This window comes from Meriones unguiculatus, chromosome 19 (genome assembly GCF_030254825.1).
Source record: "Meriones unguiculatus strain TT.TT164.6M chromosome 19, Bangor_MerUng_6.1, whole genome shotgun sequence".
NCBI classification, from domain to species: Eukaryota; Metazoa; Chordata; class Mammalia; order Rodentia; family Muridae; genus Meriones; species Meriones unguiculatus.
Window position 1 is genome coordinate 49942955 of NC_083366.1, and position 19290 is coordinate 49962244.

Genomic DNA, 19290 nt, shown 5'->3' on the forward strand with positions numbered 1-19290 from the left:
GTCATTCAAGACAAATACAGCAGTGGGCTCGGCTTGCAGTTTAACGCTGGGTAGATCCAGCTCACTATGAGCAGCTTACAGGTACTCATGCGTGTGTGTGCACATTTGCATGTGTCTTGGAGAGAAGCAGGTGGTGGGTATGGCGATTGGTCATCTATTACCGTTCAGTGTGGACAACACATCAGTGGGACTGCAGCTGCACCTCAGCTGTGTGTCTCAACTCTGCATTAAAACATTTGAATGTGCTTCAAGGACTTGAAGGAAAATCATGACTGAGATGCCTTATAAGCTAAGGTTTTTTTTTTCTCCTTCTACAAAATAACAAACTATCAATATAAAAAAATTATTCTTCAGTACAAAGAGATGGATGCGTCACGTTAAGCATAAATTATGATGCTTAAGAATGGTCGAAAATTTGGTTTTCTATGTTTTACAACAGTTGAAAATAATTGTAAGCTACTTAACAAGACATATAACATAGAAACAAGACGGTATTCTGAGGCCGCTATGAATAAAAGCCTATGTTTGAAGTATTTCATATTCACACTAAACTGAAGTAAAGCTGCCTTTGCCACAGTTACCTCTGACCTACCATGCAGCTATTGCTTCACCTAAAGGACACTGTTCCAAGTCTTTCATCCTTTGACATCATGTGGCCCCTTCCTTGGCTCCCTGTTTACCAGCTTATCTGAGTCACCAGTGACCAGTCTGGCCATTCCTCAGCTAGTTCACCCACCTGCACCCATTATGTTCCCACGCCCTGGTCCAGGGGTGATCTCAGCTATCTCAGCAGCTTTTAGCTGCTACTTTATGCTGAAGACCCACAGGCCTTCTTCCCTGAGATTCTGAGCTATGAATCCCTTACAGTAGCAAAGCTGGAAGATGCCCTGAGGTGACCACCAACTCACCTTCCTGAAACGGGAAGTCATCATCTTCCCTTCCCACAGCCTGCAGAGGAAGGAGTGGTGGGTTGCTTAAAGTCTCTAGGACTTGGGATCAAAAGCACTTATATTTAGAAACACACACACACACACACACACACACACACCTATCCAGGTGCAAGCAGTTACATGGCCACCTTTCTGCCTTCTCCTCAGTCTTCAATTATTTATTTTGGTCTTCAAATTCTTTATTTGGCTGTGGATCCCTTGGCCAAGGCCCTGGCCTTTTCAGGCTCCTCTTCCTTACACAGACACTGCACCAGCCCCCAGCTACTAGCTTGGCCTGCCAGGTTGGCCTGTTTACAACTGCAGCCAGAGTGATCCCTCCAAAACAAACATCTGAAAGTTTCCCTCTCTTGCTTGGACTCTTGCATTGGTTTGCTAATTTCACTAGCCTAATTTCATGGAGGACAGAATTTTTGTGTCCTGTCCCAGCCTCCTCCTTGGGCTTTTCTAGTCATGACCCAGATTCCAGACAGGTCCAAATGACCTAAAGTACCCGGAAGGCAGTAGGCTCCAGCCAAATTCTAACGATCCACAGTACCCAGAAGGCACTAGGCTCTACTGGTCTTTGAGAACTCTCATCAGGTAATGAACACACAAGCCAAAGCTCAGGTGTTTCTTTCCAGTCAGAGTGTGGCCTTCATCTCCCCTTCTTGAAGCCTGAGTGTCCTGGGAAGCAAGAAGATGTATGCTTCTAAACCCTCAGAGCCTGATGGTACTCAGAGTTTAATGTATATCCAAACTGACAAATTCCTACTTCCCTGGCCCTCAAATGTTTAACAAATGAATGCATAAAGGAAGAAGTAGCTCTGTGTGAGCCAAATAAAATAAAAAATAAAATAAAATAAAATATCTGGCATTACACAGTGATTTGGATAAGAGCACTGGCAGCAAAGCTCTATGGCTCTATATAATTTAAGGTATATTTCTCTCTGTTCTCAGGCAAAGCTGTGGCTTTCTTTTCATTAGCAGTACACCCAGGCAAACCAGGCATGGTCTCACTTCCCCCACATATGTTTTGAAGGTTTTTAGAAGCCTGGAACTATTTGTTTGCTTTCAACATGATCGATTTTACTTCATTATTTTTATTTTCAGTCAAGAGTGGAGAAAAGGGGAGAGGGAGGGAGGGAAAAGGAGTCTGCCACACATTGCTATCTTAAAATCCTGAGCTCTTTCTAGGAATTCTGGTTCCCAGCTCTGTGTCCCGCGGGTGAGAGAACAGGGAATCTTGGAGGGTACAACAGGATCCAAGGACTGTCTGTCAAGTTAAACCAGTAAGTAAATGTGCATCAGGGAAGGAAAATGCAGATGGGGGAGGGGAGGCCCTGATGTTGACAGGAAAGTAAGGGCTTAGACCACAGGAAAGACAAAGTGTTAACCATTAATCCCACCCCATTCCTTCACCTCTTCCAGCTGGCCTTTGCAGCCACTCCATGTGACACCCTGCAGAGCAGGACAGAATTCCACCAATGCTCATGGTTGAGTTTAGGACTCTAAGGTTGTGAAACACTAAAACTGGAAGGATTCCTCTATGTTTTTGTTCTTCCTCATTCCCACCCCCAGTCCCTGTTTATTCCGGGAGTGGATCTATACTTTGGACACATCAGAAAAACCCATCCCCTAACTTCAGAGAAAGAGACTGGAAGCTGGCAGAATTTAAGTCCTCTGTTGTGGTCACAGCCATCTGAGGGACTGAAGCCGCAACTCAGATCTATCGATTTCTAGATCATTCTATGGATTCTTCTGCTGCATAGACAGTTTTGTTTCAAAGTACAGAGGCAGCACTGGGATTCTAGCATGACAAATCCTGGCCCACAAGGAAGCACACAATTTAATAATGTTGTTTGACTATGTGGAGAATACAGCTAAACCCTGGAATTTCAAAATGACAAAGGCTCAAAATATTTGATGTTTTTCCCCCCTCTGATTTTGAAAACTTCAAAACCTGTCTGTACTTTTAGGCAGCCAGTGCTTGTTTTTGTCTCCTAGCTTCTGCAAAGATGAGGTGGTTCTCGGGGAGGGGCGAGGTCTTAGCATGCAGAAGTACAGCACATCTGTATATGCTCTACAGGCACTAATGAATGATTTTGGTTTAAAGCAGTCCTGAATGGCAAATTATGGCCCACCCCCCCCCTCCACTTTTCCACAAGATGCCCTATGCACCACCCAATGTTTGGCTGTGAGTTTCTGCATCTGTTTTGAGGCGCTGCTGGGTCACACCTCTCAGAGGACAATCTTTTTCGTTTTATTTTTTTTTTCTTCCTTGATAAATGTATTGCTTTGCTTTTCATAATTTACCTGCAGAAAGACTGGTAGAGAACCTTCAACTAGTAGATTCCCTCATCAAGCCAAGTTGCGCCAGAGGGGTTAAAAATTAAAATTTGCATGTGTGTTCAGCAGCATGTGCCTATGCACACGTGGAAAGCACAGAAAAAAAGCTGAGTGCACTTTTCTATCATCCATCACCTCTTCCCTTAAGACATGCTCTTGCAGTGAACCTGTGCTACGCTGCTGGCCAGCAAGTCTCAAAGATCCTCTTGTCTCTATCCCTCAGTGTCTCTATGGCACTGAGGTTACAGGCACATGCAGCCATGCCCAACTTTTAAAAGTTTATATGTGTGAGTATTTGGCTCTGTGTGTGTATGACAAGTGTGTCCAGTGCCTACAGAGGCTGAAAGGCCACTTTGGATCTGTTGGGAGTGGATTGGCAGGCAGTTGTGAGCCGCCATGTAGGTGCTAGAAATCAAACTAGGGTCTCCACAAGAGCAGTAAGTCCTCCTAAGCTCTGCGCCATCATCCCAGCCCCTCCTCCAGCTTTATATACGTGTGTTGGGGATTTGAAAACAGGTTCTCATGCTGTACAAGCTTTCCCTCCCCCTCCCCCCAAAAAAGGTCCAGTTGAAATAAAATGGAAAAGTCGGACTCATATCTTGTCCATCTTCAGGCAAGGACTCTGCTAGCAAAAGGTAACACCCATTGCTTCAAGCCAGAAAAGCAGAATTATAGGAATGGGAACTGACAGAAAAGGCCCTGTCAGTAGAGCTGGCCCACAGGGAACCAGAATTACAGCTCCAAAGACTGTGCTATGGGAAGACCCTGGTATCAGGGATGGAGGAAGACAGCACAAAAAAAGAGACCCAGTAAGCACAGATTCTCATGGAACTTGCCTCCCGCAAAAGCATGGCAAATGTTTGCACTCCAGAGGCACTCAACTACTTGCTCAAGAGGCAAGCTCCATTCTCTTCATTCCATAGCTCAACAAGCTCCATTCTCTTCATTCCACATATCTGCCACTCACTACTTGGAGACATTTGGTGCAGTCATTCAAGTAAAACGAAAAAAAAAAAAAAATGAGAACAGTGTAAGGGTGATGTCTAGCAATCTTGTTGACTAAAATAAGTCCCTAATTTTAAGCAACACAGACAAATACAGAAAATCATACAATACAAATTGCAGGACTTCAGAAGAATATATAAGTATAAAAATATGAAGTGTAGTAAGAACACATGTATCATCCTGTCCTCACTGATTAGAAGTTCTTCAGTGTTTCCTTGAGAGTTTAAACTCATTAGTGTCGTATCAGGGAAAAACAACAACAACACACCATCTAGAGCAAACCCTAGATTTTTTTTTTCTAGTCTATACAGCAATTAAGTCAAGATTTGGATTCTAATTTTGCAATGTCATCAGTAACTTAGGCACCTTACGATTCCTGATTATCCTTTGACTATGTGTAAAATTCATCCAGTTTTGGCTGCTTAGGCTTAAGAAGAGTTATCATAATGAGAACCTCTTTGAGAGAACTTCTAAAGAAAACTATTCAATGATCCTTAAAAAAAAAAGATACATAGTTATAGTCACGTGTCCATCTCCAGGCAAGGACTGCTAGCAAAAGGTAACACCCATTGTTTCAAGCCAGAAAAGCAGAATTATGGGAAGGGGAGGTAGTGATAGTAAGGGAGAAGGTAGAGATTTAATGACCAGAGAAACTAAAAAACGGTACTTACAATATGACAACACACATACAAGTAACATTATACAGGCTGGGTGAGTTACATGAGGAAATATATACATGTAAATACATATACACTATACACACATACATGTATGTAACAACAATTCAGGAAAACAGAGGCCAAGAATTTGAAAGATAGCGAGAAAAGGGATAAAAGGGTTTGGAGGGAGAAAATAGAAGTGGGGAGGAAAGAAGGGAAGGCGGAAGGAAAGGTGAGAAATAAAAGACATTAAACACACACAAATAAATAAATTGAAGAAAGTGGGTTTTTTTAATGGTCCAGAGGTGCAGTTCAGTAATATCACTTCTTAGTTGAATATGCAAGGACCTGTATCCTACCCTAGCACTGAAAAAACAAAGTGTACCAACAAATTAACAAATAAAAAATAAAACAACAATAACAAAAACCCTACTATACCCTATATAAAATCAACTTAAAAAAACAAGGCAATAATCTTGGCTGTTTTCTTTTAGCTTTTGCTTTGTTTGTTTGCTTGCTTGTTTTGTTTTTAAATAGACATGCCCCATTATGCTGCCTTGGCTGGCCTTAAACCCCTGGTCTCAAGACATCACCCTCCTTCAGTTTCCTGAGGAGTTGGAACCACAGTATGCTGCAGCTTGCTTTGAAGACAGACACATTTTATACAGGGCTGGATCACCTCACCTTGACAGTATGATCTTAGCAGGGATTGAGAGTCAAGCCTTAGTCAGTCGAATCTGCTTATGTAACTACCTCTGTAGTACTTGATAAGATTTCTTGACTTTTCATAAAGAGGGAAATGTGATTGTAGTTCTCTTTTTCTCTTACAACTAAATCTAATGTTTCACCATATGTGAGTGGGTATGTGTGAATGCAAACACACTCACATTCACAGGTTTAAAAAAAAAAAAGAAAGAAAGAAAATCAGCCCTCCAATGTAGCCCAAGTGTATTTAAGTACCTGGATGCTTCACAATGGCTCAGTGTCAGGGGCAGGGACCACAGCCATGGTCCTGTGCAAACCTGGCCTGTTCTCTTTTCTTTTTTAATTAATTATTTATTTATGTATATAATTGTTCTGACTGCATGTACACCTACATGCCAGAAGAGGGCACCAGATCCCATTATAGATGGTTGTACGCTACCATGTGGTTGCTGGGAATTGAACTCAGGACCTCTAGAAGAGCAGGCAGTACTTTTAACCACTGGGCCATCTATCCAGCCCCTGGCCTGTTCTCTTGATCACATACATTCTGCTTCTGTTCAAAGGCTCTGGGAAGACATCAATAATCTCTCTATTTTATGTCCTAATCACACAACCACTTATCCCGTTGGCAACTCAAAGAAAACATAAGTTTAAAGGGTAAAATATTTAACCACAGTGTACCTTAGAACAAAATCCAAAGCAGAAAAAAAATTAAAACATTAGTTAGCCTTGCTAATGAAGCAGAAAATATCCATTAGTCAGCAGTATTGCTTTATTGTTGTTGTTTGTTTGCTTTTTGTTTATCAGTACAGGCTTTCTCTATGTAGCCCTGGCTGTCTTGGAACTAGCCCTGTAGACCAGGCTAACTTCAAGATCCACTCAGAGATCGCCTACCTCTGCCTCTTAAGTGCTGGGATTAAAGGCCTGTAATACCACTGCCTAGGCAGTAGCATTTCTTGAAATGAAAAGCCCACCCTCATGGCAAACTACATAAAAAATCAAAATGGGGGCTGGAGAGATGGCTCAGTGGTTAAGAGCACTGTCTGTTCTTGCAGAGGTCCTGAGTTCAATTCCCAGCAACCACATGGTGGCTCACAACCATCTGTAATGGGATCTGATGCTCTCTCCTGGCATGCAGGCATGTATGCAAATAGAGTGCTCATCTGTATAAATAAATAAATCTTAAAAAAAATCAAAGTGGCAAAAATCATTATTTTGCTAGTTCCACTATCAAGCACCTGCAAGATTAAAAACAGACTAAAGCCCAGGTCTGTTTTAACAAAGGCCAGGCCTTCCCAGCAGAGCACTTAAGTGATATAAGAAGTTTTTAGATCAAGGTGGAGAAAATTTGGGAACCATTAAAAATGTCACTTGCCAAGAATTAATGTCCAGAAGTTTTACATGCATCTTTAGAGCTCAGAACTATTTTACCCCATGGCCCAACTTATCAATAACTCCTCTAGGCAAAACTCACAGTGCATATACCAAGTGTATATAAAAAGCTAATTGGAAATTCATAACTCCCTGCTCTGTTGACTGAAAGCATCTCTTTATGTCTTGTCATCAGCTCCTATATTGATGGCTGGCCCTCAAGATGGTCCAGGGATTTGGGGAAATGGGCTTCTGCAGCCCAGCTACCCCAACCACCCCCAACCTCATCATCTGCCAATTATGACTTTGGTTTCCCTTTCTTTCTTTCTTTCTTTCTTTCTTTCTTTCTTTCTTTCTTTCTTTCTCTCTCTCTCTCTCTCTCTCTCTCTCTCTCTCTCTTCTTTCTCCTTCCTCCCTTCCTTCCTCCCTCCCTCCCTTCCTTCCTCCCTCCCTCCCTCCCTTCCTTCCTTCCTTCTTTCCTTCCTTTTTTTTTCTTTTTGTCAATTCTCCATTGTCAGAGGTGGCTTGTCTGGCATCTCTTAATAAAATCATCCTAATTTTTGCCACTCGAGCCATTGTTCGCATTCTTTTGCTTCATTTTAGTTGTGCTAAATCTGAGATAATGGATTAGCTCATACAGGAGGTCACTGTGTGACACTTGCACGTATTCATTGCACTCACATGTGTTATGATGTTTGTGTGTTATTCTCAGCTTTGAAAAACATGACTCAGGGAGAGAGGGAGAGAGAGAGAGACTGATTTATTTGTGTATGTGTGTGTGTGCGCGCGCGCACACGTGTGTGTGCATCTTTGTATATTCAGGAAACCCTAGAGACTGGAAGAGGGTGTTGGATGCCCTAGAGCTAGAGCTGCAGGGAGCTGTAGGCTGCCAACCATGGGTGCTGGAGAGCATACTCCGGTCCTCTGAAAGAGCAGTAAGAGCTATTAACCACGAGCCATCTCTCCTGCCACAAACACAATTATTTTTTTATAGCTTATTTTACTTCAAAAAAAAAAATTGGCAGGCTGCTTAGACAAATATATACAATAAGATAATTACCAAAGACAGAAAATTGCATATAGAAGAGAGTAAAGTAGGGAAATTATGGTGAAACCAAGAGAAAGGACAAGACTTAAAGCTTGTGTTGTCAGTCTAACACAGGAAGCACTTCCATTGGTGCTTGGAAGGTTCTAGACTACTGGCTCAATATGGTCTACAGTCTGCTTCAGTGAATAAAGTTATATGGTAACACAGCTACAGCTATTCATATTATGTATATGTATGGCTACTTTCATGTTACAGTGGTAGAACTAAGTAGCTATGACAGAGACCAGATGGCCCACAATGCCTGGCTCTTTTCATGACAGTGTGCAAATAGCCAGGTTATATGATTCTCTGCTTACAAAACAGAAGCAAACCCATTTGGTATGGCCTTTGTGTGAAAAATGCCATCTCCCCAGGCTCCAAAATTCTCTTCAAGCTTAATAAACCAATAAACAAACAAAACCAAAATGGTTTGTCAGGTGCCTGTGCTAAACTCTGACTCAAGCATTTAATGGGAAAGCCCTAGAGCTGGCACAACCCAGAGGGTGTGTGCTGCAGGAAGGCCCAGATATCAAAGATGGAGGAGGGCAGGGCAAGAAAGAGTTACCACGCACATATTCCTATGAAACCTGCCTCTCTCAAATTCAACATAGATACAGCAATGACTTTCAAAGGGCCAATAGCTCAATGATCTACGTCAGCAAAAGGCAGTACTCAGTTGAGGTACCATTCACACATGGGCCGGCTTAATCCTGGGACAGACTCAGAGAAGCAGTTGCCAGGCACAAATGCAAACGCAGCCTTTCCCAACCCTTCTTCATCTCCTTTGGCTGATGGGGTTACTGATCTGGTGCTCTCTTCTGCTGAGATCTAAATATCCTCAGCAAAGCACGAGCGCTTGATAGGTAAGATAAAAGGAGAGGCCATCTTTGCTCTACAGCATTTTCTCCTGAACTCTGTTGATGAGGGTGTAAGATTGAGGCTGTATGGTACAGGCCTTCTTCCGGTAGAGGCACTCCATGGGAAGGACAAGGTTGCCAGATCTGTGACAACCAGAGACAGTTAGTTGCCTGGAGAGAGGACCACACGGGGTGACTTCCAGCATTGCCTGGAGTCACTGCAGGAAGCACGCCTCAGACCTGACCTATTACACAGACCAATGTGTAGGTAAAAGTCACAAGGACACCACAGCCACTCTGAATGTGTTCAAGTCCCAACACATTGTCTCTTCAAAGGAAGAAACTCCAGATCTCATCACCTAAACCCACTGCCTTGTCACATCTCTTAAAAGAATTCTATGTGACAAGTACTCCAAAATAAAGGCAAACACTGTAACCCAAGAAACTACAATCCAGCTCACTGTTAGAATGAGATAAGAGAATATACTTGGGGCCTTTCCTGTATCCACTCCTTCCTTAGAGCTGAAATGCTATATCATGAACTGATTATGTTTAGGTTATCTAAAGAAGTCTTTAATATGCAAATTGCAGCAAATTAAGAGGTATTTTCACCTTAGTACTCTAGAACACTACCTAATCTAGACCTAACTTTCTCCCTGTTATCAAAGATCAAGAAAGCCAGAACCTTATCGGTCCAGTGACCCAACAGGTCTTTCTGGGGGTGGGGGTGGGGGGACGGGAGGATGGGAGGGAAGGGTGGCAGTTGAAGCACAGAACTAGAAAGTAAAACATCTATAGAGTCTCCTTCGTTTGCAGGTGTGTGGTTGTCTTCTAGAGAATCGAAGACAAGTAAGTAAAACCTACCCATACTTGACAGCAGAGATCATCGGGAAACAAATATGGCTGATCCGCTGAATGCTTGCTCCATGTTTCAACAGAGCAAACAAAACCAAGCCTCAGACCTAATGGTCTGGTATCAAGCTGACAATTCAAATCCAGACCACTTATGCACAGGCCTCAAAGAATGCTAGAAATGTGACCTTTGTATGGCCTTAAAGTAGAAGAAAAGATCTCAAGGAGTCCAGGATATGCCTATTGCAGTCCACACAGAGATGGTCAGCATGCTCTGCAGGATCCAGGACTAGGGTACCCAGCGGTGTATTTTGAAGTGCACAGAATGCCAATACAGAAACTTCAGAGAAATCAGCAGCCCCATGTCAGCTTGAGCTGATCCCCATATCTCCAAACCATTACACAAACTTCCATTCTCCTTGATGCCAGCACTGAGGCCAGGCTGTAAGTGTTTCTCTCTCTCTCTTTCTTTCTTCCTTTCTCTCTTTCTTTTTTTTCTTTCTTAACCATAAAGGCTTCAAAGTATGTGTTCCCCAACTAGCACACTCAGTTCCCATCCAGAACCTCTTAGGCAGCAACACTTGGGTTGACGTTTGTGGGGTCTAGTCATGGCGGTTCCTACTTACGTAACGCATACAAGGTGAGGATGATTCCAGCCAGGCAAAATCCTTCAAAGAACCTGAGTGAACTGAACATTGTCACATTCACTGACAGCGCCACAGTCAGTCCAAAGATCAGAATGAAGATGATGGAGAACAGCAGCACAGGCCGCCGGCCAACCCTGCATACGAAGAGGGGGGAAAAATCAGGCATCAGTGTTAAACAAGAGGGCAATGATAAGTGCCGATACCCGGCTTCCACTCAGCACTCTATGTATGTTGAAGAGTATGGGCTAAGTGTCTTCATACGACCTATACCCACTTCACTAGATCATGGCTTACACTCTTGGGGTAGAGGCCTCTTGCGGTGCAGTAAGTCCACAACCTCTTCTAAAACTAAGAGAGCAGAGCTCAAACAGGTACTAGGAGAGAGAATTATGACGTGGCCCTGATTGCTGTTGCTGAGTCCATCTCTGTGTATAAACAGGGAGAGCTCAAGGCAAGAGAACAAAATCAATAATAACTCCCCAAACACAAACCTTGACACACCCAGCATAAAATGTCTTGAGAAACTGCCGACCTTTGGAACTGGCCCAAAAGTCAACGTAGAAATGGAGGGAAGGCATTATTTCTATTCTCCAGTTGTTACCTCAGGGAGGAATCTTGTTTCACTGGCGGCCTATAGGTCTAGGCATGGGTCAGCTGCAATTTGCTTCAGCTACATGACAACATGTAATGCTGAAGGGACCACGGGGCTCACACACTAAGCCTAAACACTTTGACCTGGTGTCCCACAGTAGAACCTGCAGGAAAGGGCAGTGGTAGACTGAGTCCACAAACCTCCCAAGGAGGTGACTGCGGCATGATCAGTGGCCACTAGGGGACAATGAACTTGGGGGCAATCAGAGGGCAGATGGGGTAGTCCATGGAAACTGAAAAACTCACAAGTTCCCTGGTTCCCAGACTAACCATCCACTTTTCTCTACTTTTTACAAGTAAAACTATGTCAAGCTGTAGCAAACAAATTAATATTTAACACGACTGGTTTGGGCTAGAAGGATAGTTCATGGAGACGTTGGGGGAAGAGGGAAGCAAGGAAATGCAGGCTCAGTGCCCTAAACATGACATAGGATAGCTAAAAAACTTTTGTTGTCTTAGACATTCATGACAAGGCATTGACATACAAGTAAAAGGGGAAAGGGAAGGAGCCAAAGAAACAGATGGTAGAATGGTTGCTGCCCAGGGCTGGGTGAGAATAGAGAATACTTATGAGCACATTTCACAATCTTCACAAGGACAATGCAAAATGACTGAAACTCAAAGTGGCCAACTCTGTAAATTACTGAATTGTGCTCATTAAACAGCAGGCTTTGTGTGTGTGTGTGTGTGTGTGTGTGTGTTTGTGTGTGTGTGTAAATGATCTTTCTCTTAAAGCTCATTTTTAAGAAAAAGTAAGGCAAGGTCTTGCTCTACTTGCTCTGGGCCTCCTATAATTTCAATTTTTATAACATGTAATATAAAATATAACGTGTAAAAGCATGGCACTTAAAAAATAATATAAATACCAAGTAACATATTTTAAGAAAACATGGGGCAGGCACAACAAGCCAGCAGTCTTTTTCAGAAGACTAAGGGTCTCCCCATTTCTATTTGTCTCTTTGATTTGGGGTATGTGGCCAAGGCTATGTGTTTATAACAATGAAAAGCCCGTGTCCCATGTTTGTGCTGGGGTCACAAGATCTTTCCTGGGAAAGACCTTACCAGATGTATTGTCCATACCTAACTCACTTGCAGAAGTACATTTAAAGCATGGCTTTACGGAAGGAGAGTACAGAAATATCTAACATCTACTTTTAATTCCCTGTGCCTACCTCAGCTGTGAGTGGGGACATGGGCTGTTTCATTCCATGGAGGGGCACAGTGGGCTTGGCTTGAATCTCCAAGCTAAACGTTTCAGCTTTCATCCTTCCTGCACTTCTTGCTGCTGTTCGATACGGTCTTTCTGTGCAGTCCTAGAACCCACCGTGCAGCTCAGGTTGGCCTCAAACTGGCAACCCTCCCACTTCCAACCTCTCTAAACCCCCTCCGATCTCAGGTGTATGGTACCAGACCACCTCTCCATGATGCTCAAACATGTTTTGTTTTGTTTTGTTCCCTGCTCTGAGTTTGTCTTAGAAAACTTTAAATCTTACGAAAAGCACATTCTAAGTACCTCTCTCCCTGATTACTTAAGTCAGTAAATCACACCTATCAATCAGTGGGGGCTCTGGGACACTGGAGGTCTAGGAAGTCAGAACACCTTGTATCCAGGCTCCTATCACATCATTTCTGAGCTATGTCATCTTGGCAAAGTCCACGCTCTCTCCAACGGGCCAACTGCTGTCTATGGGGTTTGTGTCAAGTGTGAGAACGTGCCAGCAACTCAGTGACCGTTCACTACGAGCTAATTACAAGCTTCATATGATCTGGTTCCCCAGAGTGGGATCAGAGGTGAGCATGACAGCAAAGACCTTTACCTTTTATGATCTTCAAAATGCCCCTATCTGAATTGAATTCTCAGATTTTTTTTTTTTAGCCTTTCGGGGCAAGAGGGACTCTGAAAATGGAATTACAGCTAAGGACCTCAACTGAGGTGATTTTTTTTTCCAAGGAGGGCACCATGAAAGACCTTGGCTCCATCCTACTGGTTCTGAAGATGGATGAAGAGGTCATGAACCCAGAACAGAGGTGGCTACTTGGGCTAGAAGTAGAACAGAAATGACTGCTCTTCTGATCCTTGGAAAGGGGCTCTTCCCTAGCGCTATCCCGTGTATGTCCCAGTGATGCCCAGGAGGTGTGTCTGTGACTGAGCCATGACTAATTGTGCTGAAGCCACCCAGCATGTAAGAGTAAGTGACAGCAGTCCACAGGGAGCCGATACTGGTCTCCAGACAGACATCCCACTCCAAAGAAGTGACTGGGAGGATTTCAATTCAGGGATTGTTTATAAAAGATGGGGCAAGCTGGCAGAGAACCTGCGGGACAAAATCCACTTTGAAGTTTCTATCAGTGGGGACGGGGGAAGAGGCCATGTGTGAGACAGGGGCACTGTGTCGAGGGGACCTGGCAGGTGTCCGTTGTCGCTTTGCAGGGACCAATGCCTGAGATGTTCCCTCTTCCCTGAATATGTTCATCAGCTTATACCCCCCTAGCTATGTCTTCCTTCACTCAGCCCATGATTGCTGTAATAAACACAGACAATCCTTCAACAGAGCCCTGTCCTGAGTGGCTCACGCACAGCCGAACTAACACGTCCTCCGAACAAAAATCTGGGTTGAGAATGAAACTAGTTTTTTTTTTCTTTTAAAAATATTTTATTATTTTAAATATTTTCATGTGTGTTTGTATGTGGGAGAGTGTGTGCATGCTGTGGGTGTGTCTAGCACGTGTGACCTGAGGAGGTCAGAGGAGGAGGTCAGCTATCCTGCTCTAGCATTCTCTACCATATTTCCTTGGAACAAGGTCTCTCACCATCTTAGGGTTCCCATTGACGTGATAAAACACCATGACCAAAGAAACTTGGGGAGGAAAGGGTTTCTTCAGCTTATGCTTCCACATCACAGTTCATCGTGGAAGGAAGTTAGGACAGGAGCTCAAGGAGGGCAGGGACCTGGAGGCAGGAGCTGATGCAGAGGCTATGGAGGGGTGCTGCTTACTGGTTTGCTCCTTATGGCTTACTCAGTCTGCTTTCTTATAGGACCCAGGACCACCAGCCCAGGGATGGCACCACCTACAACAGTCAATCACTAAGTAAGAAAATGCCCTATAAGCTTGCCTGTAGCCCAATCTTATTGAGGCACTTTTTTTTTCCTTTTTTTCAATGAGGCTCCCTCCTCTCTGAGGACTCTAGCTTGTGTCAAGTTGACATAAATCTAGCCAGCATGTTCTCACTTAACCTGGGAGTAGGTCAGCAGCCAGTGAGTCCTCCCCAGATCCTCCTGCCTCTGTCTCAACAGCTCTGGGATTAGGTGAATGTGGCCGTACCCAGATTTTTACATGGGTGCTGGGGATTCAAACTCAGGTCCTCATGCTCACATAGCAAGCGCTCTTACCCACCGAGCCATCTCAGCAGCTCCGAAACTTGTTAAGAAAAACAGCCTACCACTTAAATGTCTGTAATTTTAGAAATCTTACCCTATGACTTGATCAGCTTCCTCACGCAGCCCTGAAACTGACCCTGCTGTGAGATATGGAGTTCCCTTAAATGGGGGTGATTTCTTTTAAGGCTTAAGCAGAGAGTAAAATATGCTTCCCTAAGGTAGGAGAGGTATGAAAAACATAACAAATGACGGAAATGGAAGACCACCCAAACTCTCCCAGAGCTACTGCTCAAGTATGTGTGATGACTCCATGGGGTACCCCTGACTGTTTGTCCTAGCCCTTCAAAAGGCCACCACAGAGAACTGGGTTTGTGCCATCAGATACTGGTCACACTAAGCAAGATCCAAACTCTTTAGTCTTTTGTCCCAGGCCTAGTCCTGGAGTGTGACGAGGGAGGCCACTGGGTATGCATACATGTGCAAGAAAAACCCTGATCCAACTTACACCTCCACAGATGGGTTCTTTAATAAAACCCCATATTTCCCGTTGTAGTGAATCACCTGCAGGATCGGGACACTACAAGCGCCATCAAGCCTGCATTTCTCAGAGAGGAGGGCCATGGGTCATAGTGGTTTAACATGTCTATCTTCTGTCAGTGAAGTTCTCTGGGAAGCAGCTCCCACTGGGTCAGTAGAGGTTGTGCTAAAAAGCTAGCAACCCAAGCATTTGGTTAAATCAAACCTTGCTTCCCATCCTTATCCACGCCCTCAAAAACTAGACAGCTCCTGGCACAGGCCTGCAGGGGTCACTGACAGTTTCATTGCTAAACACAAATACTGTGTCTATAGGAAGCCCCAGAAATGGTGATTGAGCAGTTTCTGCGCTCACAGGAAATCACATTGTATGGCTCACACAAATAGACACTAGTTTGAGGAAGGAAATTTCCACCACTCAAAGTGGCCTGAGACCTCTCTGTCGCCATTCCCACTGTCCTGGCTACCTTTCTCAGCTGACCAGGATACAGAAGGCACCAGGAACACACACACACACACACACACACACACACACACACACACAGTTGGCCCTTGGCATTCCTGACATTCCTATGTCAACAGGCCTGAGATATGCTGATACACATAAAAAAAAAAAAAAGATTTTTGTAAAAGGAGTGGGATAGGAAACAACCACCCCACATCTTTATCCTTGGGCAACCCCTGACATTATGCAACTGTCTCCCCTCTTGGACACAGCACCACAGTGTTCCTGTGACCACAGAATGCCTTAAATAAAAGTGCTGTGGCATGCAGTCGGAGAATCGGTTTGGGGCCATGCGGTGTGGTGGCAAGTCTTGACTGCAGCATGCAGCTGAGTGGGCTTGGGAACAGACTTCTGGACTCCAGCTTTTCAGCAATAAGCAATGACCATAACAGTAGCTATCTAATAGAAGTATTGTGAGGATGGGCTACTTCAATGCATGGGAAAATCTGACATCTCCTGGCACACAGCAATCAGTAAGCAATGGGCTGCTTTTTAAAGTTTACTCATTTATTCTTACGTGTATGTGTGCTTTGCTTGCATGCATGTCTGTGCCTGGTGCCCTCAAGAGTCTTACCATGTAGGTGCTACAGATTGAACCTGGGTCCTTTGGAAAAGCAGCAAGTACTCTTAACCACTACACCATCTCTCTAGTCCCTAAGCGGTGGGTTCTAATGATGCTGTTGCCATTATTATCATCACTAACTCAGCTTCTGTCTCCTCTTGGCCGTCTTTATCAGTTCCTGCTGAACCACATACTTTGCTCTGCAAATCCACCCCTCCTTACCCACCTAATACACATTCTATCTCATTTGATTGCTACCCTTCCCTGGTCCACAATGCCTATCCATTATCCAAATACCATTACGTTCTTTTGTCTTCCTCACTACTGGCAACACAGAGGCAACACCTGGCTAAGCCAAGGACTCTCTCTAAAATGGGCATGATATTTTAAGGTGTTAATCCAGACTGACATTTATCTCCATTCATACGGTGAAAAGGTCTCCATCTCTGTCACCATTTTTTTTTTTTCTTAAGGATTTGGAGATGGAGTTTCATTATGCTGCTCAGGCTAATCTCACTGAGTTCAATCCTCTGCCTCAGTCCCCAGGAGCAGAGACTATGGGCACATGCCACTTCACCCAGCTCTCCAGTTTTTAATGTATTTTGTGCATCTACCCACTTGGTGACCCACTGTTTAGCTCCATGCTCTCTAGCTCCTCCCAACTAAGCATAAATTATCCTAATTAAACGGGGCTGCAGTCTGGTCTCGAATGCACTCAAATCCTCCTCCCCACTGGTCTGCTGTGTGCACCGGTCAATTCTGCTCTGACTCTGCATTCTCCATATGGTAGCTTCTACTCTGGCATCAATGGCAAGCAGAGCAAAGGCACAGTGACCCTGTGCTAACACCGACCACGCCTCTTTAGCTAGCAAAGGTGTGCTGTGCCTTCCAAAGGTCCATGTGTCAGGTGTGTTGGTACTCACCAGTCAGCAATGCATCCAGTTATTAGGTAGCCAAAGATTAATCCAACCAGTAAGGAGAACTTAGCGATATGGACTTTCCAGGCATTATCACACACAAGATCCCACTAGAGAGGGGCAAACAGAAGATAAATCAGAGAAGACGCATACATAGAGCTAGTTGCACTCAATCACAAGGACAATACAATAACCCTACAGGGTCTTGGCACTGTTGGGGCCAGTGCCACTAAGAATACCATCATTAGGCTGCTGAAAATCCAGTGGGAACTCTAATTTGCCCACAAAATAAAATGGGGTGCTTTAATCTAAATGGATTATCTATGTCTGCGAGACGCATAAAATCTGGGGGACATGTGCACCTTCTGTCTCAACCACCACAGGAAACGGAGGGGCAGGAGAATGGCCAAAGAGATGGGCAACACCCTGGTGACCAGATCCCTTCACACCCCACAGAGCTGCTGCAATCCAGGTGATGGGAAGGCCCAGTGGAGTTTCTTATGGGGTGCTATAACAACATAAAGAAATGAGAGGCAACATTTGCATTTTCACCCCATTATACCTCTAAACAGCAGTCTCGAAAAAAAAAAGGAGTAAATAGTGAATGCTAAATTATGAGCTTTATACATTCTCTCTCTCTCTCTCTCTCCTTTTCTTGTGAATTGTGTTGTATGGCTAACTACACTCCTAGAGTCTTAGAATTAGTCTATTTTATGCAGTAAAGTGTTACTATCTAATAGAAAAAAATAGAATGATCCTCAGGACTGGGGAGATGGCTTAGTCTGTAAAGGACTTGTTATATAAATGTTGAGGACTTGAGCTTGAGTCTCCAGAACTGATGTAAAGCTGGGAATGGTAATGCTCGTCTGTAATCCCAGGGCTCCTACAAGACGGAAGGTGGAGACAGGGGAATCCCTGGAAGCTTGTGAATCAGTTTCACAGTGGTGTGTGACAAAGAAACCCTGTCTCAAAACAAGACAGAAGATGAGGTTGCCCTCTGACCTTCACCTGTGTTATAGCATGTATGTATGCTCACTCACAGATACACATTCATACACACACATCATTCACATGCACACACAAAGGGAAAGAGAGGGGGTGGGAGAGAGAGAGAGAGAGAGAGCTGAAGAGAGAGGGGTAGGAAGAGAAAGAGGGAGGGAGGAAGGGAGAGAGATATCTTCAGTTATTATCCTTCCTATTTCCCAAAGTAGAACAGAACTGCGGCACACACAGCACACACAGCTTACCTCTAGGTCAGAGGGGCAGCTACACGGGGAGTGACTGGCTGGTGAAATGAATATATCATCACCCATCCTTGCTGTTTTGTGTTGCCATCCACCCTCAGTGGCAGAGAAGCCCTTCTGGCTAATGTTACAGCTTGAAGCTTTTGATCCCAAGTCAAAGGAGGTACAAGGGTGGTGTGTGTGTGTGTGTGTGTGTGTGTGTGTGTGTGTGTGTGTGATTGATCCCAGCTGGAGACATACCCTACCGTGGGGAAATTTAGGAACATCAGAACAAGAAGTGTGTTAGAGGGAGTCAGCAAGGGGGAAAGGCATGGGGCTGAAACCTGAGCTAGATGCTGTCTTCTTAGGTGTCTCTCTCTACCTCTGAGCCTCCACACAAAGTGTAATGCCAAGGATTCCGGTACCCTCAGGTCTGACTGTTTCCCAAATTCTGAAGATCCCAGGATGACAGCTATAGGTCACGGCTTTAGTGGAATTTGTGAGAGATTGCCTGTATCAGCGGTTGCCAAGAAAAGAGCCTGGCCTAGACACAAGGAAAGGGACACCTGTCATAAGACTCCAAGGGATGTTTGCTTGCCTGTGGTCCACGGCAGGATCCAGAGACTTAGAGAGAGTAACTGACTTCATCATCTACTGAGCTGGCTCCAGACGGTCTGAACCAGAACTTAGGAGGAAAAGCAGGAAGGTCAAGCACAAGCCACACCAAGGCCAAGAAGGATGGTTTAGGGCCTGTTGTCTAGAGGTAATCATGTGTCTGGGAAAGAAAGCTACTGGCTGCTTGGAATGTCACTCAAGTACTCAGATGCAGGCATTCCTTAAAGGAGGTCTCAAAATGCTACAGAAAAACAGGGACTCCATCACTGGAGAATGAGCAAGAAGCACAGATCTGGGGACCCCCTATCCCCTGGGCTCTGTGTGAAAACTCTTATAGAAAAGCTCAGCAGTGGGGACTGATGAGCCAGGTGAGCCTGAGTTACACGGACTGACTGTCTTGCATCCACAAGATCCTACTCTCCTTTCCCATTCCACAGTGGAGCCA

The 19290-nt window shown here is 44.4% G+C and overlaps 1 protein-coding gene across 3 annotated transcripts in view; it reads right to left on the reverse strand.

Moving 5' to 3' along the window:
* The window catches only part of Slc22a23 (solute carrier family 22 member 23), a 169673-nt gene that overhangs the window by 114844 nt on the left and 35539 nt on the right, over window positions 1-19290 (reverse strand). For all 3 annotated transcript variants that reach the window (XM_060372461.1, XM_060372462.1, XM_060372463.1), the window contains exons 2-3: window positions 17014-17117; window positions 10438-10592 (exon numbers count right to left, since the gene is read on the reverse strand). In XM_060372461.1, coding sequence (XP_060228444.1) covers window positions 10438-10592; window positions 17014-17117 — 259 coding nt within the window. The remainder of the gene's footprint in view (window positions 1-10437; window positions 10593-17013; window positions 17118-19290) is intronic.